Genomic DNA, 27,184 nt, shown 5'->3' on the forward strand with positions numbered 1-27,184 from the left:
CAGCCCCTGCTAGCCCAGCCCTGCCCTCCCAGCTCTGCCGGTGCCCCTCACTCCCGACCTGCAGCCCCCGGCCCCCGCCGCTGCCCCTCAGTCTTCCCCCCCACCATGGGCTGCTGGCTGAGAACTGTATTTGACCCCCGCCCAGCGATCTCCTGAGCCTGTAAAGTGCCCGGGAGGGGCGGGGCGGGGGGGGGAATCATGTGTCCTTAGTGCCTGGAACATGGAAAGTGCATTTCCCGACCCATGGACTGAGCAGGGCTGGAGCCAGCAGCTGATGCCACTGTCAGAGTTCATGCATCACCCAGCACCGGGTGCAGATGCGGCCACCTCTGGGGCAGGGCGGCTGGTTACACAGGGACCCCTCGCCCAGCACTGAGATGCGGCCACCTCTGGGGCAGGGCGGCTGGTTACACAGGGACCCCTCTCCCGACGCTGAGATGCAGCCACTTCTGGGGCGGGGTGGCTGGTTATATAGCTCAATGCCTGAGCACCCCATGCCAGTCTCTCCCCATCCCCGTTACCTCTGCTGGGGCCTGAGTGTCAGCCATGGGGCCACCCAGCTTTTATCCCCAGGAGGGAATTTCTGAAGGGGGTGGAGCGAGCTGCTCAAAAGCCCCTCCCTTCTCAGGGCTGGCAGCTGGTGGCATGGTGGGTAGGTGCCTCCAGTCTGTGCCCCCCCCATGGAGTGCAGTATGGGCCCCTCTGTCCCACCCACAGAGTGCAGGATTGGCCTCTCCAGTCTGTGTCCCCCCCATGGAGTGCAGATGGACCCCTCCACTCTGTCCCCCCTCCACCTGTGATCTGTCCTCCCCCCCATGGAGTGTATGATGGGCCCCTCCGGTCTGTCCTCCCCCCATGGAGTGCAGGATGGACCCCTCTGGTCTGTGCCCCCCCCATGGAGTGTAGGATGGACCCCTCCGGTTTGTCCTCCCCCTCATGGAGTGCAGGATGGATCCCTCCGCTATCTGCCTGCCCTGCCCCGCACAGCCCCCCAGTACTCGCTGTTCCTCTGCCCGTCCCGCCCCCCACAGTCCCCTGTCTCAGGCTGAGAATTCCCATTTTCCAATGCCCCCCCCCACGAGCCATCAATCTGGGGATTCCTGAGCCCGGCCGCAGGGGCTGAGCTGGGGTGTCCCCTTGAGTTTGTTAGATGAGGTCTGTCCCCACAGGGCACCCAAGTCTGCCTGGGACACCCGAGGGAAAGGCTGCTCCAGCCACCGCTGGCCCCTAGGGGGCGCCTGTCTGTGGTGCGGCATGGAGCTGGTTCGAGCCAATGAGGGAGGGGGTGCGTGAGCGAGAGATGTGCTGCCCCCTGGTGGCGTGTGTGTGTGCACCAACCCCTGCTGGTGCCCTCGGGTTACCCCCTCACAAACCAGCCTCTTTACCCCCAGGACAACCGTGGCTGCCATAAAATCTGTCCTCCCGGAACAGATGGGTCCGGAGCACCGGATAATTAGGCACCAGAGTAATCAAGTCATTGCCTAATGATCTCACTTCTGGGTTGGGGCACTGCGGCGGGGAAGGGGTTAACGGGGCGGGGTGGGGGGCTGCAGCAGGGAAGGGGTTAGGGGGTGGGGGCGGGGGTGCCATGGCAGGGAAGGGGTTAATAGGGCAGTGGGGGGGCCACGGCGGGAAAAGGGTTAATGGGGTGGGGAAGGGATTAAAGGGGCAGAGTGAGGGCACTGTGGTGGGGAAGGGGTTGCGGGGGTGGGGGGCGCCGTGGCGGGGGTGGGGGGTTGCGGTAGGGAATGGGTTAACGGGGTGGGGAAGGGGTTAATGCGGTGGGGTCAGGGGCACTGTGTTGGGGAGAGTTAATGGGGCAGGGTGAGGGCACGGCGGGGAAGGGGTGAACGGGAAGGGGGTGGGCGCGGCGAGGGGGGAAGGGGTTAAAAGGGTGGGGTGGGGGCACCGCGGCAGGGAAGGGGTTAACGGCGTGGGGTGGGGGGCGCAGCGGGGAAGGGGTTAATGGGAAGTGGGTGGGGGGCCGCGGTAGGGAAGGGGTTAATGGGAAGGGGGTGCGGGGGCCGCGGCAGGGAAGGGGTTAATGGGAAGGGGGTGCGGGGGCCGCGGCAGGGAAGGGGTTAATGGGAAGGGTGTGATGGCGTCGCAGCGGGGAAGGGGTTAACGGGGCAAGGGCGCCGTGGCGGGGAAGGGGTTAACGGGGTGGGGGCGGGGGCGCCGTGGCGGGGAAGGGGTTAATGGGGCGGGGTGTACCGAGCAGGCGGGCCGGTCGGGGGGAGGAGCTGCCTGCTGGCCGGGAGGGGGCGGGGCCAGGGGCGGGTTTGGGGGAGCTGTCAGGGGGCCGGGAGGGGCGGGGGCGGGGCTTGGGGAGCTGTCAGCTGGACGGGCGGGGGCGGGGCTTCGGGGAGCTGTCAGCTGGTCGGGACTGGGGTTGGACTTCCTGGAGCGGGGACTTGTCAACAGGCGGCAGGTCTGGCCTGACTCAGGCCGGGCGGTGGGGACCGGGGGCGCCCCCAGGGCAGAGAATAAAGAACCCAGCGCCCCCCTCCCCGACTTGCCCCCCCTTCTCCCGGATCCTGTCCCCCGGGGTACCCCACACCCTGCCCCAACTTCAGGGAACTTTGCAGCCCCACCCCCTCCACGGTTGGGGGCCGGGATGCCTGAAGCCCCCCAGAACTGCCCTGTGACCTTTGACCTGCAGGTGAGCTAGAATCGGGGGTCACCAGTGCCTCCCCTTTGCTGCACGTGCCCGTGGGGATGTCACTGCCTGCGGCTCCGTCTCTGGCTGGAGACCCCAGCGCGGGCCCGGCGCGAGCCCGGCCCCGGTGAGTGGGCGCCGGCGCGGGGACCATGAGCGGCGCCAGGAAGAAGAGCAGCTTCCAGATCACCAGCATCACCAGCGAGTTCGAGCCCCTGGCGGCGCCGCCCGGCATGGAGCCGCCGGAGGACGTGGCCGCGCCGCGGAACGGGCCCCCCGGCGCAGCCTCCCGCTTCCGCCTGGTGAAGCTGGACCAGGGCCCGGGTGAGCCCTACAAACGGGGACGCTGGACCTGCCTGGAGTTCTACGACCGTGACCCCGAGCACCAGGCCATGGGGCGGCTCCTGAGCACCGCCCGGCACCCACAGTCCCTCGACTCCCGCCTGGAGCTGGCCGGGCTGGTGCCCAAGCCTCACGGCTACTTCAGTCCCCCTCTGCCACCGCCCTGGGGTGGGCATGGCCACTCCCAGGGCACAGCCCCTCCCGGCGAGCACCTGCCCCACTCACTGGGGGGTGGGGAGAGGACACCAGGGGGCGCCGCGCCAGGAGGCAGAGCTCACAGCCATGGGCCCACCACGGAGCCGAGCCTGGGGGTGGAAGAGCTGCTGCTGCCCCACGGCCTCGCCCAGCGCATCCGGAGGGAGGTGGAGGAGAGGCACAAGGTAAAGGGGCTCGGATGCCTGGGTTCTGTGGGGGAGGGGAGCTCCACGGGGTAGCGGTCAGCCCCACCAGCCGGGGTTGGGGGCAAGTGGCTGGGGCGGGAGGGAGTGAGTGATTGTGGTGGGGCCACCCCTGGGGCACCATCTCACCCCCCCCTTCCAAAGACCTGCTCGGGGTAGTGTTGGCAGGTGGAACTCCCTGCCACTGGATGCCAGCAGGGCTGACAGCTTGGCCAGGGGGCAGAGCAGGTTTATTTTGGGGGTGAGGATCACCCTCTCCTGTGCCGTAATGTGGTGAGATGCATTGTGGGAATTTCTGAGCCCTGACCCCCCTCCCAGCTGCTAACTCTCCCCCTCCGCATCCCCATCTCACCCCATAGCCAGCCAGTACCCCACCCCAGGGCTGGAGTGGGGCCAGCGCCCCGTGGAGGCCCCATCTCTAACTCTGCCTCTCCTCCCCAGGTGCCACCCCGAGGCTCCCGCCCCTCATCTCCGGCCCCCCACTTTTTCCGGGAAGGGAGCCCCATCCAGAAGGGGTCGGACCCCTTTGGAGGCCACCTCAGCCTGGCCCGCTCCATGTTCGCAATGGGGGCGCACCAGGACAGCGATGATGAAAGGTGAGGCGGAACTTCCTGTCCGGTGCGCCTGACGGAGGGCGGGACTTCCTGATTTGCTGAGGGGTGGGTTGGACGGGTGAGGGGCTGCAGGGCTGAGGCCAGCGGGGGGCAGGGTGGGGGGCGGACGTGCTCAGTGGAAGAGGAAGGAAGCTGGGGGGGGAAGTTGCATTTGAATGGCTGGGAGCGGATGTGACTCAGTTGTGCTTCATGGATGGGGGGTGGGGATTGGGGAGGGATCCCGGCAGCAGGGGAGAGGGGCACCATGGGGAATGCAGGGCGGGGGGCAGAGGAGCAGATCAGAGAGACCCTATAATAACAAACCTCTGCACAGTTAAGCCTTCCTTTTGGTAGACCCTACAATAACGAGCGAGCGCTCCCAAGGCCCCCGACACTCGCAAGGGGGCCTGTACAGCCCTGCAGCCTCTGAGAGACGCTACAGTAACAAACTGCCCCAGCGCTCCCAGCAGACCCCACGAGTGAGGGGCACCAGCAGAGCTGGGGGGGGCAGGGCTGGACTAGCAGGGGCTGCGGATTGGGAGTGAGGGGCACAGGCAGAGCTGGGGGGCGCATATGTACCAGTGGGGGAGGGGAAGCCTTGGGGGTCACCTCCACTCACCCCACAGCCGAGACAGGGAGCTCAGAGGGTGGCTGCTATCTCACCACTCACCACTAGGTGGCAACAGATCCTTAAACATTCTAGCTGGCGGGGGATTAAAGAGGCAGGGGAGGGCAGGATGCCTGGGTTCTCTCCCCATCTCTGGGAGGGGAGTGGGGGTAGGTGGTTAGAGCAGGGCGGCCTGGGAGGCAGGACGCCTGGGTTCTATTCCCAGAGTGTGCATTTGCAGGGGGTGGGTTATGGTCCCAGTTTCCATGGTAACCCCCCCATGTGTCCTGCCCCCCCACCGAGGAAATATAAACAGAAGGTGGCAGCCTCATAAAGCCGCCTTTGTTCCCCCCACCCCCACAGACTCCTGATCAGCAATGGTGCTCCCCTCCCCCATCCCTGTGTATGTCCCCCCATGTGAGGCACGGGGCCCATTCCCTCTAGGGGGCGCTGGCTCCCACCCGGCCCCAGGGCGGGGACTGGCTGGCTCAGGGGGGCGGGGAATGGGGCACAGGGGTATTTTCAGGTGCTGCGTCTCAAGGGAGCTCTGTTGGGGGGAGCTGTGTCCTAACAGGGGGAGCTCTGGGTGGGAGGGGCTGTGTCCCGAGAGGGGGGAGCTCCCTTTCTCCACTGCAGCTGGGCATGGTGCCAGGCGCCCCATGTGAGCCGTCCCCCTACCTCCCGGGAAGGGGGGTGCTGGGAGGGGTGGTGCCCGGCCAATGGGAGTGAATGAGCGGGGGCTGGGCAGCGCTGGCTGGCAGCGAACAGCTGGGTGCTTGTACCACAGCAGAGCCGGGCACCTCGGCGTCTGCCTCCCTTGCAAGCCAGGGTCCCTTTGCTCCCCCCAAGGGCTCTGCCCCCCCAGCCGGGCTCCCAGTGGCTCAGGGACTTGGGCTCCGGAGGATCCCAGGGTAGTCGGGCCCCCATGGCGCTGGAGCTGCCGGGCATCTCAGTCAAGTCCCGGGTGAGCTGCTTTGAGGCTCAGCGGGAGCCCCGCGGCTGCGGGTGCTGCTCCCTCCCGGACACCGGGGACCCCACCCGCTCCCGCCGTCGGGGCTGTGCCTCGCCAGCCCCCTCCCGAGGCACGTCCCCTGCTCGGGCCAAGCCGGGGGCCCCGGGGCCCCAGAGCCGGGGGCAGCTGGGCGCTGGGCGCCGAGACATTGACAAAACCCTGCTCTCCCTGCTGCTCATCTTCCACAGGTACCGGGGGGCAGGAGGGGAGGGGCTCGGGGGCTGCCCCCCTGGGGGGCAAGGTCATGGCCAGGCTGTGTCTCGGGGGGGGGCGGATCTGAGGGGCTGCGTCTCAGGTGGGCAGCCAGGGGTAGGTGAGTAGGGAGGCCAGAGAGGGGGCTCAGGCTGTATTTGGGGGTTGCTTGAACCCGGGTGTATTTGGGGGGTTGAGTTGGTCAAAGTTGGGGGATCAGGGTGAGTTTGGGGGGCTCAGTCTGAATCTGGCATGAGGTTTAGGGGTGCGGTGTCAGGGCATTCCAGCCCAGGTGTTGGGGTGACTTTGAGGTACTTTAGGGCGGAGTTTGGGTGTCAGACTGGGGAGAGCTTTGGGAGGCAGGGGCACCATTGGAGGCAAAAAGCCCAATCTAGGGAGCTGGTTCCCATGGTATAAAGTTCCGGGATGTCACATCCATGTCTGGGGCTGCGGGTCGGGAGTGAGGGGTGCCGGCGGGGCCGGGGGCTGGGGGTCGGGAGTGAGGGGCGCTGGCCGGGCCGGGGGGCTGGGGGGTCGGGAGTGAGGGGCGCCGGCCGGGCCGGGGGGCTGCGGGTCGGGAGTGAGGGGCGCCGGCCGGGCCGGGGGGCTGGGGGTCGGGGAGTGAGGGGGGCCGGGGGGCTGCGGGTCGGGAGTGAGGGGCGCCGGCGGGGCCGGGTGCTGGGGGTTGGGAGTGAGGGGCGCGGGCCGGGCCGGGGGGCTGGGGGTCGGGCGCGAGGGGCGCGGGCCGGGCCGGGGGGCTGGGGGTCGGGAGTGAGGGGCGCCGGCGGAGCCGGGGGGCTGGGGTTGGGAGTGAGGGGCGCCGGCTGGGCCAGGGGGCTGGGGGTCGGGAGTGAGGGGCGCCGGCCAGGCTGGGGGTCGGGAGTGAGGGGTTGAGGGGCGCCGGCCAGGCTGGGGGTCGGGAGTGAGGGGTGCGGGCCGGGCCGGGGGTCGGGAGTGAGGGGCGCCGGCGGGGCCGGGGGCTGGGGGTTGGGAGTGAGGGGCGCGGGCCGGGCCGGGGGGCTGGGGGTCGGGAGTGAGGGGCGCCGGGGGGCTGGGGTTGGGAGTGAGGGGCGCCGGCTGGGCCAGGGGGCTGGGGGTCGGGAGTGAGGGGCGCCGGCCGGGCTGGGGGTCGGGAGTGAGGGGTGCTGGCCGGGCCGGGGGGCTGGGGGTCGGGAGTGAGGGGCGCCGGCCAGGCTGGGGGTCGGGAGTGAGGGGTGCTGGCCGGGCCGGGGGGCTGGGGGTCGGGAGTGAGGGGCGCCGGCCGGGCTGGGGGTCGGGAGTGAGGGGCGCCGGCTGGCTGGGGCGCTGGGGGTCAGGAGTGAGGGGCGCCGGCCGGGCCAGGGGCTGCGGGTCGGGAGTGAGGTGTGCCGGCTGGGCCGGGGGGCTGGGGGTCGGGAGTGAGGGGGGCCAGGGGGCTGCGGGTCGGGAGTGAGGGGCGCCGGCCGGGCCGGGGGGCTGGGGGTCGGGAGTGAGGGGCGCCGGCCGGGCCAGGGGGCTGCGGGTCGGGAGTGAGGGGTGCCGGCTGGGCCGGGGGGCTGGGGGTCGGGAGTGAGGGGGGCCAGGGGGCTGCGGGTCGGGAGTGAGGGGCGCCGGCCGGGCCGGGGGGCTGGGGGTCGGGAGTGAGGGGGGCCAGGGGGCTGCGGGTCGGGAGTGAGCGGTGCCGGCTGGGCCGGGGGGCTGGGGGTCGGGAGTGAGGGGGGCCAGGGGGCTGCGGGTCGGGAGTGAGGGGTGCCGGCTGGGCCGGGGGGCTGGGGGTCGGGAGAGGCCCTGTGGTTCTGTCTCTCAGTCCCCGTCTGTCTCTGCCCCGCAGCAGCTCGGGCAGCAGCATGATCGCCATCGACAACAAGATCGAGCAGGCCATGGTGAGTGACGGGGCAGGGGAGCCTGGGGGACAGGACTCCTGGGTTCTCTGCCTGGCTCTGGGAGGGCAGTGGGGGCTGGTGGGTGAGAGCAGGGGGGCTGGGAGCCAGGACTCCTGGGTTCTCTCCCCGGCTCTGCATGGGGAGTGGGGGCTGGTGGGTGAGAGCAGGGGGGCTGGGAGCCCGGACGCCTGGGTTCTCTCCCCGGCTCTGGGAGGGGAGCAGGGGTTGGCGGGTTAGAGCGGGGGTGCTGGGAGCCAGGACTCCTGGGTTCTCTCCCTGGCTCTGGGCCCTGACCCCCATCCCTGCCCCCCAGGACCTGGTGAAGAGCCACCTGATGTTCGCGGTGCGGGAGGAGGTGGAGGTGCTGCGGGAGCAGATCAAGGAGCTGGCCGAGCGCAACGCGGCCCTGGAGTGGGAGAACGGGCTTCTGCGCTCCCTGGCCAGCCCCGAGCAGCTGGCCCAGCTCCGCCGCCCCACGGCCTGACCCCCACCGGGGCCACACGCGCTACGATCCCGCACATGTGAAGGGGCCTGGCCGGACAGGGGGGGCTACTAACACAGCACGTGCCTTGGGGGAGGGGATGGAGCCAGGACTCCTGGGTTCAGTTCTCAGCTCTGACAGGGGACAGGGGACTGGTGGGTTAGAGCAGGGGGGCTGGGAGCCAGGACTCCTGGGTTCTCTTCCCGGCTCTGGGTGGGGAGTGGGGCCTGGTGGATTAGAACAGGGGGGCTGGGAGCCAGGACTCCTGGCTCTGGGTTGGGGGCATCTTCTCAGGGTGGGGGTTTTAGTGCAGCAGGGGTGGGTGTGGGGGGGCTCCATGCACTGGTGGGGGTGCCATGCCCAAAGCAGAGGGACTGGAGTGGCCAGGGCAGGGGTGGCCCCCCAAGACTGGCTAGGGGGGGCTGTTGGCCACGTGGGCGAAGAGGACTGGGCCGTAGGGGGGGGCAGAGAAACCCCCGATGTGGGGGAGGGGACGGGACGGTGGTGGCAATAATAATAATTTGTAATAAAGAAACTTTTATAGTATTTCAGGTTATTAAAATAGCAGCAGCAGCCGAGCCTGCGTCTGTGTGTGGGCGCTAGGGGGCGCCGCCCTGGGGGGCCCGGGGAGCCGTGTGGGGCTCAGCAGGGGGCTCTCCAGCCATCTGACAGTCCAGCCCTGGTCCCTTTGGCTGAGGAAATGCTCCAGCCCAGTCTGTGGGGTGTGAAACCCCAAAATCTCGGCTCGGGTGACCCCATCCTGCCCACTGCGCCCCCGGCCACGTCAGCTGGACAGGGACAAATGGTCACTGTGCAGGTAACCAGCCGCCCCGCCCCGGAGGTGGCCACGTCTCAGCGCCGGGCGAGGGGTCCCCGTGTCACCCGCCGCCCCGCCCCAGAGGTGGCCGCATCTCAGCGCCCGGCGAGGGGTCCCCGTGTCACCCGCCGCCCCGCCCCAGAGGTGGCCGCATCTCAGCGCCCGGCGAGGGGTCCCCGTGTCACCCGCCGCCCCGCCCCAGAGGTGGCCGCATCTCAGCTCCCGGCGAGGGGTCCCCGTGTCACCCGCCGCCCCGCCCCAGAGGTGACCGCGTCTCGGCGCTGGGCGAGGGGTCCCTGTGTCACCCGCCGCCCCGCCCCAGAGGTGGCCGCATCTCAGCACCCGGCAAGGGGTCCCCGTGTCACCCGCCGCCCCGCTCCAGAGGTGGCCGCATCTCGGCGCCCGGCGAGGGGTCCCCGTGTCACCCGCCGCCCCGCCCCAGAGGTGGCCGCATCTCAGCGCCCGGCGAGGGGTCCCCGTGTCACCCGCCGCCCCGCCCCAGAGGTGGCCGCGTCTCAGCGCCCGGCAAGGGGTCCCCGTGTCACCCGCCGCCCCGCCCCAGAGGTGGCCGCGTCTCAGCGCCGGGCGAGGGGTCCCCGTGTCACCCGCCGCCCCGCCCCAGAGGTGACCGCGTCTTGGCGCTGGGCGAGGGGTCCCTGTGTCACCCGCCGCCCCGCCCCAGAGGTGGCCGCATCTCAGCACCCGGCAAGGGGTCCCCGTGTCACCCGCCGCCCCGCTCCAGAGGTGGCCGCATCTCGGCGCCCGGCGAGGGGTCCCCGTGTCACCCGCCGCCCCGCCCCAGAGGTGGCCGCGTCTCAGCGCCCGGCAAGGGGTCCCCGTGTCACCCGCCGCCCCGCCCCAGAGGTGGCCGCGTCTCAGCGCCCGGCAAGGGGTCCCCGTGTCACCCGCCGCCCCGCCCCAGAGGTGGCCGCGTCTCGGCGCCGGGCGAGGGGTCCCCGTGTCACCCGCCGCCCCGCCCCAGAGGTGGCCGCGTCTCAGCGCCAGGCGAGGGGTCCCCGTGTGACCAGCTGCCCCACCCCAGAGGTGGCCGCGTCTCAGCGCCGGGCGAGGGGTCCCCGTGTGACCCGCTGCCCCGCCCCGGAGGTGGCCGCGTCTCAGCGCCGGGCGAGGGGTCCCCGTGTCACCCGCTGCCCCGCCCCGGAGGTGGCCGCGTCTCAGCGCCGGGCGAGGGGTCCCCGTGTCACCCGCTGCGGCGGGACACTTTGTTTTGACGTTTGAAGGCGGGGGAACAAAGACGTTTGTTCTGTTCCCGGTCCCCCCTCCCCCTCGGACACCCTGTTCCAGCCGAGACAGGACAATGGGGACGGACCATCAGTGGCCCCGGGGTGGGGGAGGCAGCGAATAAAGAGCGTCTTGTTCGTGGTGCTGGGGACAGGCCAAGGAATCAGCTGGGTGCCCATGTGGTGGGGGGAGGGTGGGGGGCAGGGGCGGGACCCTCCCCAGGCCTGGACTCTGCAGTCATTATGCATCTGTGGGGCAACAGGTAGGGGGGAGTTGGAAGAGGGAAGTTGCAGAGGTTCCTCCTGCTGGACGGCTCAGCCCGTGCCCTGGGTCCTCCGCCCCGCACCTGGAAACACCGAACCCACATCCCCCTCCCTGGGGCTGGGATCTGGGGCCTGTGCGTCGGGAGTGAGGGGCACCAAAAGATTTGGAAAATATAACAGAAAAGTGGTGACCATTCCCCCTGCCCCCCTCTGGTGCTCTAACCCACCAGCCCCCACTCCCCTCCCAGAGCCGGGGAGAGATCCCAGGAGTCCTGGCTCCCAGCCCCCCCCCCGATCTAACCCACCAGTCCCCACTCCCCTCCCAGAGCCGGGGAGAGAACCCAGGAGTCCTGGCTCCCAGCCCCCCCGATCTAACCCACCAGCCCCCGCTTCCTTCCCGGAGCCGGGGAGAGAACCCAGGAGTCCGGGCTCTCAGCCTGGGGATGTGGAGGGCGTTTGGTTTTCATGTCATTCACCTGCTCAGTCCTTGAGTGACTGGAAGAGACAGACAGACAGATCCTGGTGCCCCTCACTAACGACCCCCCTCCCCCATCCAGCCCCCCCAGTGCTCCCCTCCTCCAGCCAGCCCCCTACAGTGCTGCCTTCCCCCCAGCTCTGCCGGCGCCCCTCACTCCCGACCTGCAGCCCCTGCCAGCCCAGCCCCGCCCCCCCAGCTCTGCCGGCGCCCCTCACTCCCGACCTGCAGCCCCCTTGATCGCTGGGTTCCTGACCCCGCCTCACAATGGGGCCAGAGAAGCTAGAACCCCTGGGCTCGGGGCCGCGGAGCCAGGGCACCATGTGGGTGCAGGGGGTGCTGGTGGTTCTGCTGTCCGGGCTCTCGGCGCCAGGCCGGGCCCAGCCCGCACGGTGCCGGGTGGGGGAGCGGCTGCCGGTGTCCGGCCCGGGGGGGACCCCAGCCCAGCTGCCCCGGGCCCGTTGTCCCTGCGTCCCACTGCACTGGGTGCGTCTGGCCGCGGCGGGGGCCGGCCTGGCTCTCGGCCTGCTCTGGGTCCGGTGCCGGAGGGTGAGTCCCTGCCCCCAGCTGGGATCTGTCCCAGAATCCCATGGGGCAGCGAGGGCCGAGCCCGCACACCAACCTCACGCCCTCTCTCTCTCCCCGCCCAGGCCCCCGCCCCCCAGGACCTGGGACCCCCCGAGGCCGCCCTGCTGCGCGACGTGTCCGGCCTCTTGATTTTCATCCGCGCCCAGCTGCGGCAGCTCGTGAGGACGGAGAGGGGAGATGCCCCCCAGCTGCCCCCCTGCCCCTCAGGGGCCCCTCAGTCCCATGCCGCCCACTAGTTGGGGGCTGGAGTGGCCTCCTGGCCTGGAGATCAGCCTCCGCTTGTGCCCCCCAGGGGCTCCCACACGACGGCGAAGGACCCTCAGCCCGCAGCATCGTTGGGGGTGTCAGTGTCAGCCCCCTAATACCATGGCGCATCTGTCTGTCCGGCCCCACAGGGCGTGGGAATAAACATGGCTGGGAACGTCCGCAGGGGGCATCACTCGCCTTGGTGTAGGGGGACTCCCCTCCCCTGGCCCCCCATCTCCCTTCCCCCAGCCCCCTCTCCCCTGGCCCCCTGGCCAGCCCTCCCTGGGATCCCCTTCCCCAGCACTCCCCTCCCCCATCCAGCCCCCCCAGTGCTCCCCTCCTCCAGCCAGCCCCCTACAGCGCTGCCCTCCCCCCAGCGTTCCCCTAATACTCAGCCCCCCCTCGCCCCCCAGAGACGACTGACCTCCCCCCACCAGCCAAGCCCTACCATGGGGCAGTGGGAGGCTGGATATTGGGCCAGCTGAAAAGGTCAGAGGTCACAGGTCAGGTGGCAGAGAGGGTATGAAGGGGAGGTCAGAGGTCATGGGATTGGGGTGATTGAACTACATCTCCCACAATGCCCCATGGGGAGGGAACTACATCTCCCACAATGACCTGCAGCGAGGGGGGAGGGTGAAGAGGGAACTACATCTCCCACAATGCCCTGCGGGGAGGGGGAACTACATCTCCCACAATGCCGCGCGGGGAGGAGGCGGGCCCTTGCGCGGGGCGACACGTTACGCATGTGCAGTTGGACTCCGCTCTGCCTCTGTCCCGCGAGGAGTAGGGCGATGTGATGAGGGGACAGAGCGGGCGAGTCACGTGGGATCTGAGGGGGTGACGTAGAGGGAGGGGGGCTCTGGGGGGAGGGGTCTATGTGGGGGGTATTGCAGGGGGGCTCTGGGGGGGTTGTGTGGGGGGGGAGGGGGGTCTACGGGGGATGATGCAGAGGGAGTGGGGGATGGGTGTCTATGGGGGGGCTCTGTGGGGGAGAGGGTCTATGGGGGGGTGATGCAGAGGGGGTAAGGGAGGGGGGCTCTGGGGGGGTTGTGTGGGGGCTCTGGGGGGGAGTGGGTCTATGGGGGTGATGCAGAGGGAGTAAGGGAGAGGGGTCTATGGGGGGGCTCTGGGGGGAGGGGGTCTATGGGGGGTGATGTAGAGGGGGTAAGGGAGGGGGGCTCTGGGGGGGTTGTGTGGGGGCTCGGGGGGGGAGTGGGTCTATGGAGGTGATGCAGAGGGGGTAAGGGAGGGGGGTCTATGGGGGGGCTCTGGGGGGAGGGGGTCCACGGGGGTGATGCAGAGGGGGTGAGGGACGGGTGTGTATGGGGTCTTTGGGGGGGTTGTGTGGTGGTTTGTGGGGGTGGGTGTCTATGGGGGGTGATGCAGAGGGCTGCGGGAGGAGAGTCTATGGGATATTCAGTGGGGCAGGGGATGTCCTTTGCTGGGTGCTGTGGGAGGGGCGTCCCTGGGGGGGGTGATGTGAGGTGGGGCCTATGGAAGTGACATGGGGGAGGGGGTCTCTGGTGAGGCATTTACACAGGAGGGTCGGGGGGACACACGAAGAGATATGGGGCTGAGCTGTGTGACCCATTAGTGGGTCCGTCTCAGATCCCCTTGGTGATGCCACTGCTTCCATGTCCCCCCACTCTGGGGACCCACCCCCTTCCTCAGGTCCCTTTCCCCACGGGCAGGGCCCCCTGCCCCCTCTGCACCCAGGATCCCCGCTGTGGGGCGTCACCCCAAGGAGAAGGGCTTAAAATGGGGGCTGGGGATGTCAGCCTGGAAGGGGATCTGGGGGCCGTTTGCATGTGCCAGGGGCTGCCACCACCCAGCTATGGCATGTCCTGCGCCCACAGACCAGAGCCGGGAAAGAACCCAGGAGTCCTGGCTCCCAGCCCCCCCTGCTCTAACCCACCAGCCCCCACTCCCCTCGCAGACCCAGGGAGAGAACCCAGGAGTCCTGGCTCCCAGGCCCCCCTGCTCTAACCCACCAGATCCCAGAGCCAGGTGTGGGCCGCCAGTGGCAGGGAGGTGGGGTGGGGCCTTGTGGTGGGGCCCGGAGGGGCTCTGCAGGGCTGCGGTTTGGCCGCTGTGCTGAAGGGCCTGCCGTCCTGAGCCCCCCACCGGCCGGCTGTGGGGCTCTGTCCCCAGATCCTGAGGCGCTGCTGCCCCGGGTGTGGCCAGGCGACTGGGGCCCATGCAGCTGACGAAGTGACAAGTTCTGTCGTAAGTGGGGGGGGTCTGGCTGTCCCGGGCCGGGCCGGTGGCTGGGTGGGCGCTGGCTCGGGGCTAGGAGCAGCTTGAATTGGGTGGGTGGGTGTGTGTGTGTGTGGGGGGGGTCGGGTTGAGTTGAAGGGTGTGGGGATTTTCCGGGAGGATGGGGGCGGCTGGTGACACAGGGACCCCTCGCCCGGCGCTGAGATGCGCCCACCTCTGGGGCGGGGCGGCGGATGACACAGGGACCCCTCGCCCGGTGCCGAGATGCGGCCGTTGATCCAGGCCTTTCCCTCGGCAGGATGAGTTCCTCACGTGGTCCCGGGTCTGGGTTTGCTCCTTCCCCAGCCCCGGATCTGACCCTCTGGGCTCCCCTCAACCCGGAGAGAAGAAGAGACCCCTGGGCAAGCTGGGGTGCTCAGAGCCAGAGGCGTGGGACTGCGAGGAGGGGCTGCTGCCGGGCCCTGGTGGAGGTGAGCCAACCGGGGTGGAGAGGGGGGGCATGGACCCCTCCCCCTTCTGGGTCTAACACCCCTTTCCTCCTCCTCCCCCCAGATCCGCTTCTTTGTCCACCGCCAGGTCCGGGACCTCTGCAGTCCGAGGGCCCGGTTGTTCTGCCGGCTGACGGGGCTGGATGGTGGGGCGAGCGGCCTTCACGGTGCTGGCCTCTCCCGCACCACACGGCGCTGCCCCCTGCTGGTGCAGGCGGGTGTGTCGCCTTCCTGCCAGACCGCCACCTTGCAGGACTGCGTCTCCCAGGATGCAGTGCGGGCACGGGTCGGAAATGTCGGCCTCCTGCTTGCTGGGAGATGTAGTCCGCCGTGGAGCGTTGCATGCTGGGAGATGTAGTCCGCCGTGGAGCGTTGCATGCTGGGAGATGTAGTCCGCCGTGGAGCGTTGCTTGCTGGGAGACGTAGTCCGCCGTGGAGCATTGCATGCTGGGAGTTTAGCTAACCGTGGGTCCTGGAGTGGTCCCATCCCCCATGTGTCTCACACGCTCACTCTCCCCTTCCCCAGCAGGAGCTGCTGCCCACCCCCCAAATGGCACCTGGGGGTGGGGGGATGCGCCCAGGGCCCCCAACGGCATGGCCAGTGGCAGCGAGGAGAAGGAGGAGGAACGAGACGTGCGCAGCGCGGAGAACACCAGCCTCTTCTCCAGCTTCCAACACGTCGCCGTGGGCCTGGCCTTCGCCAAGGGGCGCCCCTTCCGCCAGCCCCTAGACCAACTGTGAGTGCCGGGGCTGGGGGGCCCCCTTCCGCAGCCCCCTACACCACCTGTCCGTGCCGGGGTGGGAGTGCCAAGGCCGCGTCCCCTGCCTGATGGGCTGTTCTCCCCCCTGTCCCTGGCTGGACCCACCAGAGGGCCTGTGGTGTTCCCCCGCCCTGCCAGCCAGCTCTCTGCCCCCCCCGGCCCTGTTACAGCCCCTGCATTTCCTCTCCCCACAGATCTCTTCATGGGGGCTGTGACGGCCACATCCAGCTTCCTGCTGTGCCCCGTCCAGCCCCTCCACCAGTTCCTGGAGGTAACTGCAGACCCCTGCGGGGAGGACAGGGCTGGGATACCCAAGGGACCCACCCACCTTATTCTTCTTGGAGGCGGGGGGGGGAATCCCTGGCTGGCTGGGCCCCTGGTTCTGATGCGGGGGGGGGGGGGGAATATGGGGCCTGCGGGTCCAATCCAGGAGAGGGGAGCGGGGTAGCAGATCAGCGGGTGAGGCCGGCATCTGCTGCTTTTCCCCAGCTGACCTGTAGCCCCAGCGAGTGGAGAGTCACCCTGCTGGCCCTGGCGCTCGGCCACTTCCTGCGCTCGGCCTTCCTGGAGGCGAGTGACCCCGGGAAATCCTGCACCCCGTCAGGGGCCCGCAGCGCCCCAGCCCCCTCCGCCCCCCGCCGGGGGCTGCCGATCACGCGCCGTCAAACTCCCGAAATAAAAATTGCAATTGAAACACCCAAGAAAATGTCGCACTGGACTTGAACGATGGTGAATGGGAAAAGGGAGGTGGGGCTGGGAGCCAGGATGCCTGGGTTCTCTCCCCCGCTCTGGGAGGGGAGTGGGGGGCTGGTGGGTCAGAGCAGGGGGGCTGGGAGCCCGGACGCCTGGGTTCTCTTCCTGGCTCTGGGAGGGAGTGGGGCTGGTGGTTAGAGCAGGGGGGGGGTTGGGAGCCAGGACTCCTGGGTTCTCTCCCTGGCTCTGGGGGGGAGGGACTCTGCTCCCCTCAGGCTCCAGGGGGGGGGGCCAGGGGCGGGGCTCGAAGCCCCGCCCTTCCTGCAGCCCGCTAGGGCCTAGTGACAACGGCCGCCATGCTGGGGCGAGAACGAGGCTGCAGCCGGCGGACACGCCCCCCTACGAGCGCCGCCATCTTGGTCTCAGAAGGAGGCCGCTGGTTGCCGCCATCTTGGAGTGGGAACGAGGCCGGCCGGGGAGGACGGGCCGAGCCACAGCCCCGCCCCCCCACCTGCCGCCACCGTCGGCGGCCGCGCGCGGGAGCCGTTGCGGGCGGGGCCAGGCTGGCGCCCCCCGGCGATGACGCGGCCCCCGCGGCCGGGCCCCCCCCCGCCCCGCTCCGGCCCGGGGCCCCGCCCCCCGCGCGCTGCCCGCCCTGGACCTGTCGCTCAGCCCCGCGCGCGCCGGGGGCGGGATCCTGCGGCGGCGGCGCGGGGCGGGGGGCGCGCAGGGGGACGCCAGGTGCGGGGGGCGCTGTGCCGCGGGGGTTGATGGGAGTGGGGGAGGGGCGGGGGGCTTTGCCCTGGGGCTCATGGGAGCGGGGGGAGGGGCGGGGGGATGCAGTGCCGCGGGGGTTGATGGGAGTGGGGGGAGGGGCGGGGGCTGTGCCCTGGGGGCTCATGGGAGCGGGGGGGAGGGGCGGGGGGATGCAGTGCCGCGGGGGCTCATGGGAGCGGGGGGGAGGGGCGGGGGCTGTGCCCTGGGGGCTCATGGGAGCGGGGGAGAGGGGCGGGGGGCGCAGTGCCGCGGGGTTGATGGGAGTAGGGGGAGGGGTGGGGGGCGCTGTGCCACTGGGGTTGATGGGAGGGGCGGGGGCTCTGTGCCGCAGGGGCTCATGGGAGCGGGGGGGCGCTGTGCCCCGGGGGCTCATGGGGGAGGGGGGTGAGTGTCGGGTGGGGCTCCGTGCCCCAGGGGATTTTGGGATACCCCAGGCCCCCGCCCCAGGCTAACCTCTGCTCTCCCCCAGGTCGGTTCCTGCTGAGCTCTGCCCCGGACGACGCCCCCCCCAGCCCCCCCATGGTGGCGCCGGGTGGGGCGGGAGGCTCCGCGGGCGAAGACGGGGCTCGGGGGGCCAGCGGGGGACCTGGCCGCCCCCCAGCTGCTCACCAGCCTGGCCCTGGGCGAGGAGGTGCAGGCGGCCGCGCGCCAGGGCTTCGACGCCCACCGGGCCGCCCAGGAGCTGCTGGCCACGTCCTTCCTCGCCCGCTGCAGCGTGGAGGGCAAGGCGGCCTCAGGTGAGAGCTGGGGCGCCCCCCGGCCCTGCCCCCTTCCCCGGCCGTGCCGGTGCCCCTCACTCCCGCCCCGCAGCCCTGGGAGGGACATTCCCAGCCTCTCTCTGCTGCACCAGGTATGAACATCCCCCGGGAGCAGCAGCTGTACCAGGGGCTCGTCAGCCTGCAGGTGCCCGCGGAGGAGGTGCTGAGCTCTGCCGTGCAGGAGAAACTGTCGCTCGTCCGATCGCAGCCTGAACCCCATAGGGTGAGTAACCCTCAGTGGGGCCTGTCCCCTCTAGGGGTCGCCAGCTCCCACCCAGGCCCAGGGCGGGAACGGGGCGGGGCATGGGGGCTGTCCCATCTGGGGGGCGCCAGCTCCCATCTGGCCCCAGGGTGGGGACTGGCTGTGTCAGGGGGGTGGGGGAATGGGGCAGCTCTAGGTCTCACCAGTGGGGTGTCTCCCCCCTTCCCAGGAGCCCGACCCCGAAGGCCCGGACCTGCTGATGTTCTACGAGCCCCTGGAGCTGTTCGCGGAGACCCCGTACCTGGGCGTGGAGGGGCTGCCCCCCCTGCGGCTCCAGCCCCACGTCCGACCCCCGGCCTCCGCCTTCCTGATGTTCCGCAAGCTCCAGCAGTGGGAGGCCTAGCGGGGCTGGCACATGGCGGCTGGGCCCGAGAGACTGGTTCTGGGGGGCCCCCCCGCCCCGCCTGAGCTGTGTCCCACACCCTTTGTACCCAGCCCCGCCGGGGGCCACCAAATAAACCCCCCTCTGGGCTCTCAGCTGCGGTGCCTGAACATTGGGGGGACCCCCCACGTGCGCTGTGGCCCCCTGCCACTGATTGGGGTGGGGGAGGGGTGTGTCCCATTGAGCCCCATGGGGGGGAGGGGCGGTGGAGGATGGTGTTTCCCAGCATTCCTCGGGGGGGGGGGGGGCGAGACATCCCATAATTCCTGGGCTGAATGGAGCGGGGACGTTTCCCAGCAGGCTCTGCACGTGGTCCTGGGGGAGGGGGAGGAAAAGACGCCTACATATCCCAGCAGTCTTTGCGCGGCGGGACTCCATTTCCCATAAGGCTCGGCGGCGGCCCATCCTCTTCCCGTCGTGCCCCGCGCGCAGGGATGGCGGGCGCGAGGGAGCCGCGGCTCTCGGCGGCGGAATTCGAACGGGTGAAGCTGAGTTACTTGGAAACCATCACCCAGGTAACGGGCCGGACCATGCGCCGGGGCGGGGGAGATTCCCCAGCGCGTGGCTCCGGTTTTCATCCCTTCCCCTCCTCCCAGGAGCTGCAGGAGGCGGCCGGGCTGATGGGGCAGCTGGACCGAAACCTGAGCGCCTGGGCCCGGCGGGCGGGGCAGCCGGAGGCGCTGGCTCAGGTATCCCCCCCTGGCCTCAGTGGTTTGTCCCGCGCGTTCCCCCTCTCCCCACTGGTGCGTGCCGTCCACCGTTTTCAGCCCGCTCCTCCCCCCATCCCAATGGTCAGGCCCACGTGCTCCCCCCCCCCCCCCCGTGGGCTAGTCCACGTGCCCTCCCCACCCTGTTCTCAGCCCACTGCTCCCCCTATCCCAATGGGCTGGCTCAAGTGCCCACCCCCACCCCACCGGGCTCTCCCCTGTTCTCAGCCCCGCTGCTCCCCCTATCCCAATGGGCTGGTCCACATGGCCCCCCCTGCCCCATCCCAGTGGCTGGCCCACGTGCCCTCCCCCCCTTCTGAACCTGCTGTTCTCCCCCCCAGGTGTGGTGCCGATTCCAGGCCCAGCTGGCTGCCGCGTGCGCGGCCCCGGGGCCCCCCCGACTCCCACCGCCCGGCCCAGCCCAGCCCCGACCCCCCGCTGGAGGGAGACCGGAGCTGCCCGCCCCACCCGGGGCTGGGTCAATAAACGCTGGCTCAGGCCTGGGCCCGCCTCTCGCCTGGATCCTTCTCGCCGCCCCAGGCGCCAGGCCGGGCAATAATCGGTAGCTTTTAATTTATATATAATAGAATCAACATCTGTAAGGATAAAACTCCACGTCACACGCGGGGGCCGCCCCCCCCAGGCAATGCCGCTAGGGCCCCCTGCTGCGGGGGGAACCGGCCCAGGGCCAGCAGGAAGGGATCCCACAGGCACCTCTTCAGCCTGCCCCCGGCAAGCAGGGCAGCGCTGCCCCCCATTTTGCAGGCAGAGGGGAAACTGAGGCAGCTGCTGCCCTGGCTGGTCTCCCCCCCAACAATAGATGCAAAGGGCCCCTCCCATCCCTGCTGCAGAAAGATGAGCTGTTAAGGGGTGGGAATCAGAGGGGAGCTTGGACAGCTGACTGGGGGGAGTGGGGAGCACAGACTGTTCTGTCCCCCCCCCCCCAAATCTCTGCTCTAGCTTCCCCCCAGCCCTGTGGTGGAATGAAGTGCACTGGGCTCCAACTGGGGACTGGGTGGGGGGCAGGAGGGGGAGCCCCCAGCCTCCTTTCATCACCTCCCCCCGGGGGGGCTGAGTATTCAGTATGGGCACCTGCAGCCCCCCCCCCCCCCCATGCAGTTCTTCTCCAGGCTGCAGCGCTAAGCAGTGTCCAGCAGGGGGCAGCCCCTCTCACCCAGCAGATTCATTCCTCGGCAGTTTGGTGAGCGCAAACCCCGCGGGCCGGGCCGTCTGCCCGCAGGCGCCTGGGGCTGGGGCGCTGCACCACGTCCAGCGGCTGCCGATCTCGGGGGCGCGGCGGCCAGTCCCGCCTGCCCCTGGGTCCATCGGGCTCAGCCCAGCTGTCCTCCAATGCAAAGAAAAAAACGGGGGGCTCCGGTCCCGAGCGTCAGCCGCTTCTCCCTCAGCGGGTGGTGGGGTGGCCCTTGTGAAGGAGATAGATGGGGCGCTGGAACCCTGCGGGCAGACGGGGGCAGCGGGTTAGTACAAGCACTGCGCTGCCCGGCCCAGCTGCTCCCCCTCCCCCATCCGGGGGCCCCCCCAAATCAGCTAACACGGAGACTCGTTACGTTGCCATGGAGCTGCTGATCATGACTTGTGAGCAACACCCGAGGAGCCCCTCCAGCTCTGCCGCCCCCACAGAGAGCAGATGTGAGGAGCTAAGGAATCGGTCTGCGTCCCGACTATGAATCCTGCTCGTTACCGGAGGCTCGTTACGTTGGTCTGTGTCAGAGGGGTCAGCTGCTGGTAGGCGCAGTTTTAGGGACCCCTGGAGCATAGGGTCGCATCCCTGACCATCGTGGCTAATAACCACTGATGGCCCTGTCCGCCGTAAACTGAGCCAATTCTTCTTTGACTTGCGTTCTACTTTTGGCCTTAACATCCCCTAGCAAGGAGTTCCACAGGTTAACTGTGCATTGTGGGAAGACAGGCTGGCTTGTCACAATCCAAATGTTTCAGGGGAAGTGTCAATTTGGACGGAAACATTTGGAAACTAGCTGAAATCCAATGAAGCATTTTGTTTTGACTTATTTTGCAACTGATAAATATCAAATGTCCATTTTAATGCCTTGTAATAATACAAATAGATAGTAATTAGGCCTGACAAATTAGATTTGTCAGTAAATGTCTTTCACCGTATCCACAAACCAACCAAAACACATCGGCCATGGCTAACTGAAGTTTACGGACAGGCAAAGGAAGGAAAATACTGCCTGAAAGTTAAAAAAAATCCAAGTTTCAGAGTAGCAACCGTGTTAGTCTGGTATTCGCAAAAAGAAAAGGAGGACTTGTGGCCAAATACATTGGTTAGTCTCTAAGGTGCCACAAGTCCTCTTTTCTTTTTTTGAAAAAAAATCCAGTGACTTTGGAATTAGCCTCCTTACAAAGGCACTAGCCAATGCATATTAAACACAGGCTGGAATTTGTTGATTTAAGGATACTGATGTATATTTTGACAGAGGACGTTGACCAGTTGTGTTTCAACTGCATAAATCTTTAACTTTTTGAATCTACATCGACGGTCAGTAAATCCTTGTCCCAAAATTTCACACCGCGGTGAACATGTGAATCAATCAAAATGGGGGAAAAAACCCGTAAACCCCTGTACAGGGGTGAAAATGTAAAAACGGACGGAAACCTCACTAGCCCCTGAAATAGGAATCGAATTCTGCCAAGCCTGATAATTACTTTTATCGTATATAATAGTTATATTATCAGAACGAAATTACCATTGCACCACCACGTTCAGTATTTTCGCTTTGATAACACAAACCACGCAGCGTTTCGCAAAGTCTTTTGGGATTTTCTCCTTTAGAGATTTGACTTTTTTGCCCCAATCTGGGACAAGCCAGATTCTGTGGAGTTTCCCAAGGGGTCAGAAATTCTGGTTTCCAGCCCAGCTCTACCGATGGCAGACACCCGCCATCGGCTTATTCCGCCTGCCAGCAGGCCGCCCAAGGGGGCCCCCTCTCACCTCGGGAGCTGTTGTAGGGCCTGGCCACCAGCTCGCAGCTGGAGAAGCCCACCTCCGGGGAGGTCAGGTAGGAGGGGAACTGCTCCGGTTTCAGCTTGATGCGGTAGTAGTTTCTGTAGATGGTTTCCTGGGGAGAGGAGACAGGCATCAGCCAGGCCGGCGGCTGCAGTCCCCCCCCGCCCGCCCCCCAGGCAGGCCGGTGCTCACCGTCAGGTTCTTGCGCTTGCCGTAGGAGGACCAGGGCTGGGGCTCCAGCAGCAGGAGGCCGCCGGGCCGCAGGTGGCGGTAGATGCGCTTGAAGAGCCGCTTCAGCCCCTCGTCCCCCCAGTTGAGGTGCACCCACTTGGTGAGGCTGAGACACAGCACGACGTCGTACTCGGCGCCCTGCGTTTCCAGCAGCTCGTCCCGCTCCAGCACGTAGTTCCCCTGCGGGCACAGGGAGGGAGTGACGGGCGGGCTGGGAGCCAGCCCGCCCCAGCACGTGCTGGGAGAGCCCAGGCGGCCGGGCTCCTGGCCCCCCCTCCCTTCCCAGAGCCGGGGAGAGAACCCAGGCGTCCTGGCGGCCAGCCCCAAGGGCTGGGGATGTTTGGTTTCCATGGCACGCCCCAGAGATCAGCCCCCACCCCCAGATCAGGGCCCTCTGCAGCCTCCTCCTGCCGCTGCTCCAGGGCCCACACCACTCAGCTCCCCTCAGCTATCTGGAATTCCCCCAACACCGCAGAGCCCCCAGAGCCCCATGGGTCCCCTCTGTCCCCACGAAGGTCAAGACCAGGATCATGCCCACCTCAGACACACCCCCAGCCCCACAGGTGCCTTCCCCCCAAAACACCCAGGCTCGCTGGGCCTGGCAGAAGCCTCGCTCAGAATAAATTTTTCCATTTGTGCCTCAGTTAATTTCTGGACCAACCCTTCGGCCATGCTGATTCCCAGCTACATGCAGCCGGGTTTGGTCCATCTCCGTGGTACCTCGCAAGGTCCCCTCTCGCTGCACGCAGCGGAATACCATCAGCCCCTCATTCACGGGACACTTTCAGCCGAGACAAAGGTGACGGATCTATTGTGTGTTCACAGCCGGGCCCCAGCCACACAGCCTGGCCCCCAAAGTTAGCCGTTCCCCCCGGCTGGCTCTTGCTAGCGAGCCACAGCCTCGAAGCCCCGGTTTTCACGGAGGTTCCTGCGTATTGCAGCCGCTTGAAGAGGCTAAAGCCCATTTCGCCCTGCGCGGGGTCAGGCCCCTTCTCCGCAGGCTTCTTTTCAAAAAGGAAAATGTCGAAAACAGCAACACCCGGCTTCCAACTCGGCAGTTCCCTGGTTCCTGCCATACAACGCCTCCGCCCAGGTTATCAGCCCGTGGGGGTGTAAATATTTACCAGCCTCCATGCTGGGGGCATCTACAGGAATCTCCCTCCCCCAGGAGTTCAGGCTGTGACCCACTTCTCTCTCCAGCCTCGTGGCTGCGTTAGACAGTGACCTCCTGGGTGATCCCAGTCACTTCCCTCCGGGAATTTACACTGGAGGCTCCTCAGGGCAGACGCTGTCCGGTGGTGGGTCTGGGCAGTGGCTGGCACAAGAGGGGTCGGGATCTGGCTGAGGAAGGGAGATCTGGTGGCACGAAGGGGGTCCCCGATCATGGTCGGGGTGGAGGGTGGTGTCTGGGAAGCCCTGATCTCAGTCAGGGGGCGGTGGTTCCACACATGGGACCCTCTAAAGAACTCTGGAAGGGGTCAGGCATGTTTAAACACAAGACTTCTGGGTGTGTGGGGGGGGGCCACTACAGGTTCCAGCATGCCCTGCTGGCCACACAGCATGCTGGGACTCGCAGTCCCACGCCAGGCCGGCGCTGGAATCGATGCTCAGCTTTGGCTGATTTGCGAGCGACAGGCCGATAGGTCCAACAGGATCAGGGAAATGGTGGCTTTCTACTCACTTTCCGTTCAGGCATCAAACCCGCCAACCGGGCCAGGAAGAGAACCCAAGAGTCCTGACTCCCCTCCCTCCCTCCAGCTGTTAGCCAATGCTCCTGCCTTCAGAGGAAGCATGTTAACTCTTGAACTCGGGGGGAGAGCCCCTGGGTAGCCATCTCGCGTCCCTCGGCCCCCAGTGCCAGCTGGAGATCGCGCCCGCTGTGGGATTTCCCAGGCAGCTCGGCTGGGCACGGGGCGGGGTCGCCCTGCGACAGGCCCGAAAGCGTGGGCGAGACTGGCACTAGCAGGGGCAGGGAGAGGCCTGCCTGCCTTGCAGGACCAATATACCATGGTTCTACCCAACAGACAGCACCTGGCACGTAGCGTGACCTCAAAAGGGGTGAAAGGGACCCAGGCAGAGCTGCCAAAGGTGCCTGCGTACAGATTATCAACCCCCCCCCCCCCGAGGTGAGAACCTGCTTCCCCCTAAGCCTGGCCAGAGCGTTTCCATTCTGTTATAGGCTAGATCTAGGTCATCGCAGTGGTCCGGGAAACATTTCTCTGCATACCAGCTGCTGGATTCCTCCAGTCAAGGATCTTGGCCCTGCGGACAAAATCCATCCCCCCCCCAGCCCCCCGACATGTCCAATTCTCTGCCCATTTGGCAGCAGATCTCAAAGCGCACAGACGGAGGCTTGGAAAGGATCATTAGGGGAATTCCAGGCCTCCGGCCCTTCAGGGACTCCAATGAGCAAGGCTCCTTAACTCCCGTGAGCCTCATGCAAGGTCCAGCATTGGAGAGTGGGGAAACTGAGGCACGGGGTCAGGAGGAGAGCGGAGAATAGGAACCAGATAGAAGCCAGAAACGTAACCCCCGGAAACTGACCGGTTCTGCCACATGCCCCGGTGTAAAACTCAGAGAAACCTGGGAGGTAGCCTTCCTGTTCCAACCCCAACAGACTGAGGGCCTGCTGCTCTGGGGACAGGCCACCCTCCTTAACCGCCTCGTGGACTTTGATTTCCAAGCCCAACAGGGACAAGGACAGAGGTGAAAATCTAAGCTCGGAGGAAACAGCCTTCTGACACCCAACCTAACTCCCCTCCCGGAGGGGAAGGGCCTAAGATAAGGCCCTGTCTGCGGGCGGGCGTCTCTCCCGCTGTGGGCACAGGGTGGCACTTCTGCCGTCGATCTTTGCCCGGTTAACGGATCTGCCCCCAGCTGCATTCCCCTGCCAACCACCCTCGGTCAAGAGCTGGGTTCAGATGTGGCTTGGCGCCATTTATCAGCTGATCTCGAGAGCACATGCCTCACAGAGCGAAACGGGTGCCAGTCCATTTCAGGTAAACCGAGGCAGAGGTGAACCAAAGTGTCCAAGGTCACAGACACCCCCACGCTAAAATTCTGTGCTCTCCTGCTTCCGGTGGGGAATTCTGGCTCTGTGAGGGGACGGAGGGACGGCTATGCCACTCGCCAGAGGGGCTCGACTGAGACAAGCCAGGAGCTATTTAACCGGTCCCTTCGTCTTGTCAGTTGCACTGGTTTCCTGATTGCAGGGGAATCCTGGCCGCCCATATGCACCCCCGCCCCCCAGCCAGATGAAGTCGCTCCCCCTGAATCAGAAGTTAGCAGCCCGAGAAGCTATTCCACCAGGATTCAGCAATTCCACCCACCCCCCAGGCAAGGCCTGTGTGATCCTACCAGCCCATCCCACCTAAGCCACTGGCCGGCCTAGGAGAGGAGCTAATCCCCGCCCTCTCGTATGGGATGGGAGGGCTCCTCCTGCCAAACCCTAGTCCCTCCCCCAGGATCTTAGGGGGCGTGTCTGTTGTGTGACCTCCCACCTCCCGCTGAAAGCAGCGGGGTGCGCGGCTGCTACCCACACCAGCGGCACCCCCGAAAGGTGGGGCCCTCCCCCTGCCACATCCTAGGCCTCTTACCCGGACAAAGATCACGTTGTCGGGGAAGTCGGCAGCACCCGCCCCATCCTGGGGCACCCGGGGAGCAGCGATGGGCCCCCTGCTGGCCGCCAGCGAGGCGGGGAAGCAGCCCCTCCGCCTCTTGTTGCCGGCTCCGGCCGGCGTCTCCTCGGCCTCCTCCTGTCGCTGCTGGATCTCCTCGGACAGGTAGTGGCGGATGTTCTGGCGGGCCGAGTGGATCAGGGCCCCGTCTATGTCCAGCCCCACCACCCGGGCGGGTTTCCACTTCTTGGCCACGCTCAGGGTGAGGTGCCCCACGTTGCAGCCCAGGTCCAGCACCTCTTTGCCCTGGAACCACTCGGGTTTCATGACCCGCAGCCGGGCGTCCTCGCAGTTGGGGTTCCGGTAGCCGTAGTATTTGCAATAGTTGCCGAACTGGAACTTCCGCTGCCGACGCCGCCGCTTGGCCGCGGGCACCGGCTGGTGCCTCCCGGCCCCTCTGCCCTTCTCCGGGCTACTCTTGCCCGGCTGGCCCCCGCCCGGGGTGGGGGGAGGCGGTGGCAGCTTGGCCCCCCCGGCCGCCTCCGATTTGCTGGAAGTCCGGCGCCTTTTGCGGTGGTGGCGGCCGCCGCCGGAGGAGGAGGCACAAGAAGGGGTGGCGCAGCCGGCCCCCTCGGCGGCGAGGGGCAGCAGCGGGGAGACCACCTCGTCCCTGCAGTTGATGGCCGTGTTGAGTTCGTAGGGCTGCGGGGTGGGGCAGGCGCCCTCGCAGGCCTTGCAGGCCACCTGCTTGCAGTCCCCGGCCCCGCCCCCGCCCCGCTGCTGCCCCCGGTGGCGGTGGCGCTTGCGGCCCGCCTTGAAGGGCGAGGCCAGCACCAGGGCCGCGTCGCCGTCCTGGGCGTTGAGGCTCAGCGGGTCCGTGATGTCCTTGGGGATGAGGATCTCCACCGGGTCCCGGCCCTTGGCCGGCAGCGGCGAGGACTTGGGGGTCTCGGCGTTGAGGGCCTGGTTCACCTCCTCGTCCAGCAGGCTGTTGAGGTTGAGGGGGTCGAAGATGTTGCCCCCCAGCAGGAACTCGGAGGGCAGCACCGGGTCGCACTCGGAGTTGACCCGGCGCCGGCGCTTGGAGGCCGGGTGCTTGAAGCCCGCGTTGCAGCTGTTCCGCCGCTTGCCGCGCTGGGGCTGGAGGCCGTTGCGGGGCCGCGGCAGCTCGCCCACGCCGTCCTCCTCCGCGGGGCCGGCCCCCGGCTGCGGCCGCCCGCCGCCCCGCCGCTGGCCCCAGGGGGCGGCCCCGCGGCGCAGCTGCACCAGCGGGCCGCCTCCCGCCGCGGGCGGGGGCTTGAGGGGCGGCGGCGGGGCCGGCACCAGGAACGTCTCCTTGTCCGCCGCCATCTCGATCATCGCCTGCGCGGGGGCGGCCCCGCTCCGCGCGCCCCGCAACGGCCGCGCCCGCCCCTCACGGGCCCCGCCGGCGCATGCGCCTCCCTCCGCCCCGGCGCGGGGCCCCAACGCGCCTGCGCTGCGCCCCCTCCCCCCCGCGGCGACGCGCCGCCCCCGCGTGGCGCAT

At 67.8% G+C, this 27,184-nt stretch overlaps 3 protein-coding genes across 8 annotated transcripts; 2 read left to right on the forward strand and 1 right to left on the reverse strand.

Moving 5' to 3' along the window:
* The first annotated feature begins 2,526 nt into the window (after positions 1-2,526).
* On the forward strand, positions 2,527-14,434 carry TSC22D4 (TSC22 domain family member 4). 6 transcript variants are annotated; one of them, XM_074941130.1, is made up of 4 exons: positions 2,527-3,381; positions 3,841-3,995; positions 7,614-7,665; positions 11,594-11,900. In XM_074941130.1, the coding sequence occupies exons 1-4, from the start codon at positions 2,812-2,814 to the stop codon at positions 11,765-11,767; spliced, it is 951 nt and encodes a 316-aa protein (XP_074797231.1). In that variant the 5' UTR covers positions 2,527-2,811; the 3' UTR covers positions 11,768-11,900. The 6 variants fall into 6 exon arrangements, with proteins under 6 accessions (XP_074797231.1, XP_074797233.1, XP_074797235.1 ...); XM_074941132.1 differs by having other exon boundaries at positions 7,617-7,665; positions 11,594-11,897; XM_074941134.1 differs by lacking the exon at positions 11,594-11,900 and adding an exon at positions 14,340-14,366 and having other exon boundaries at positions 2,528-3,381.
* Positions 14,435-16,292: 1,858 nt separating this feature from the next.
* PPP1R35 (protein phosphatase 1 regulatory subunit 35) lies at positions 16,293-18,193 on the forward strand. Its single transcript, XM_074941082.1, has 4 exons — positions 16,293-16,677; positions 17,226-17,450; positions 17,564-17,694; positions 17,903-18,193. The coding sequence occupies exons 1-4, from the start codon at positions 16,293-16,295 to the stop codon at positions 18,074-18,076; spliced, it is 915 nt and encodes a 304-aa protein (XP_074797183.1). The 3' UTR covers positions 18,077-18,193.
* Positions 18,194-19,933: 1,740 nt separating this feature from the next.
* On the reverse strand, positions 19,934-27,184 carry MEPCE (methylphosphate capping enzyme). Its single transcript, XM_074941217.1, is given in 7 exon segments — positions 19,934-20,195; positions 20,197-20,236; positions 20,239-20,277; positions 21,797-21,923; positions 22,004-22,222; positions 25,639-27,150; positions 27,152-27,184. Coding segments are annotated over 7 exon segments (2,160 nt in total). The 3' UTR covers positions 19,934-20,005.

This window comes from Natator depressus, chromosome 28 (assembly GCF_965152275.1).
Source record: "Natator depressus isolate rNatDep1 chromosome 28, rNatDep2.hap1, whole genome shotgun sequence".
Classification (NCBI taxonomy): Eukaryota; Metazoa; Chordata; order Testudines; family Cheloniidae; genus Natator; species Natator depressus.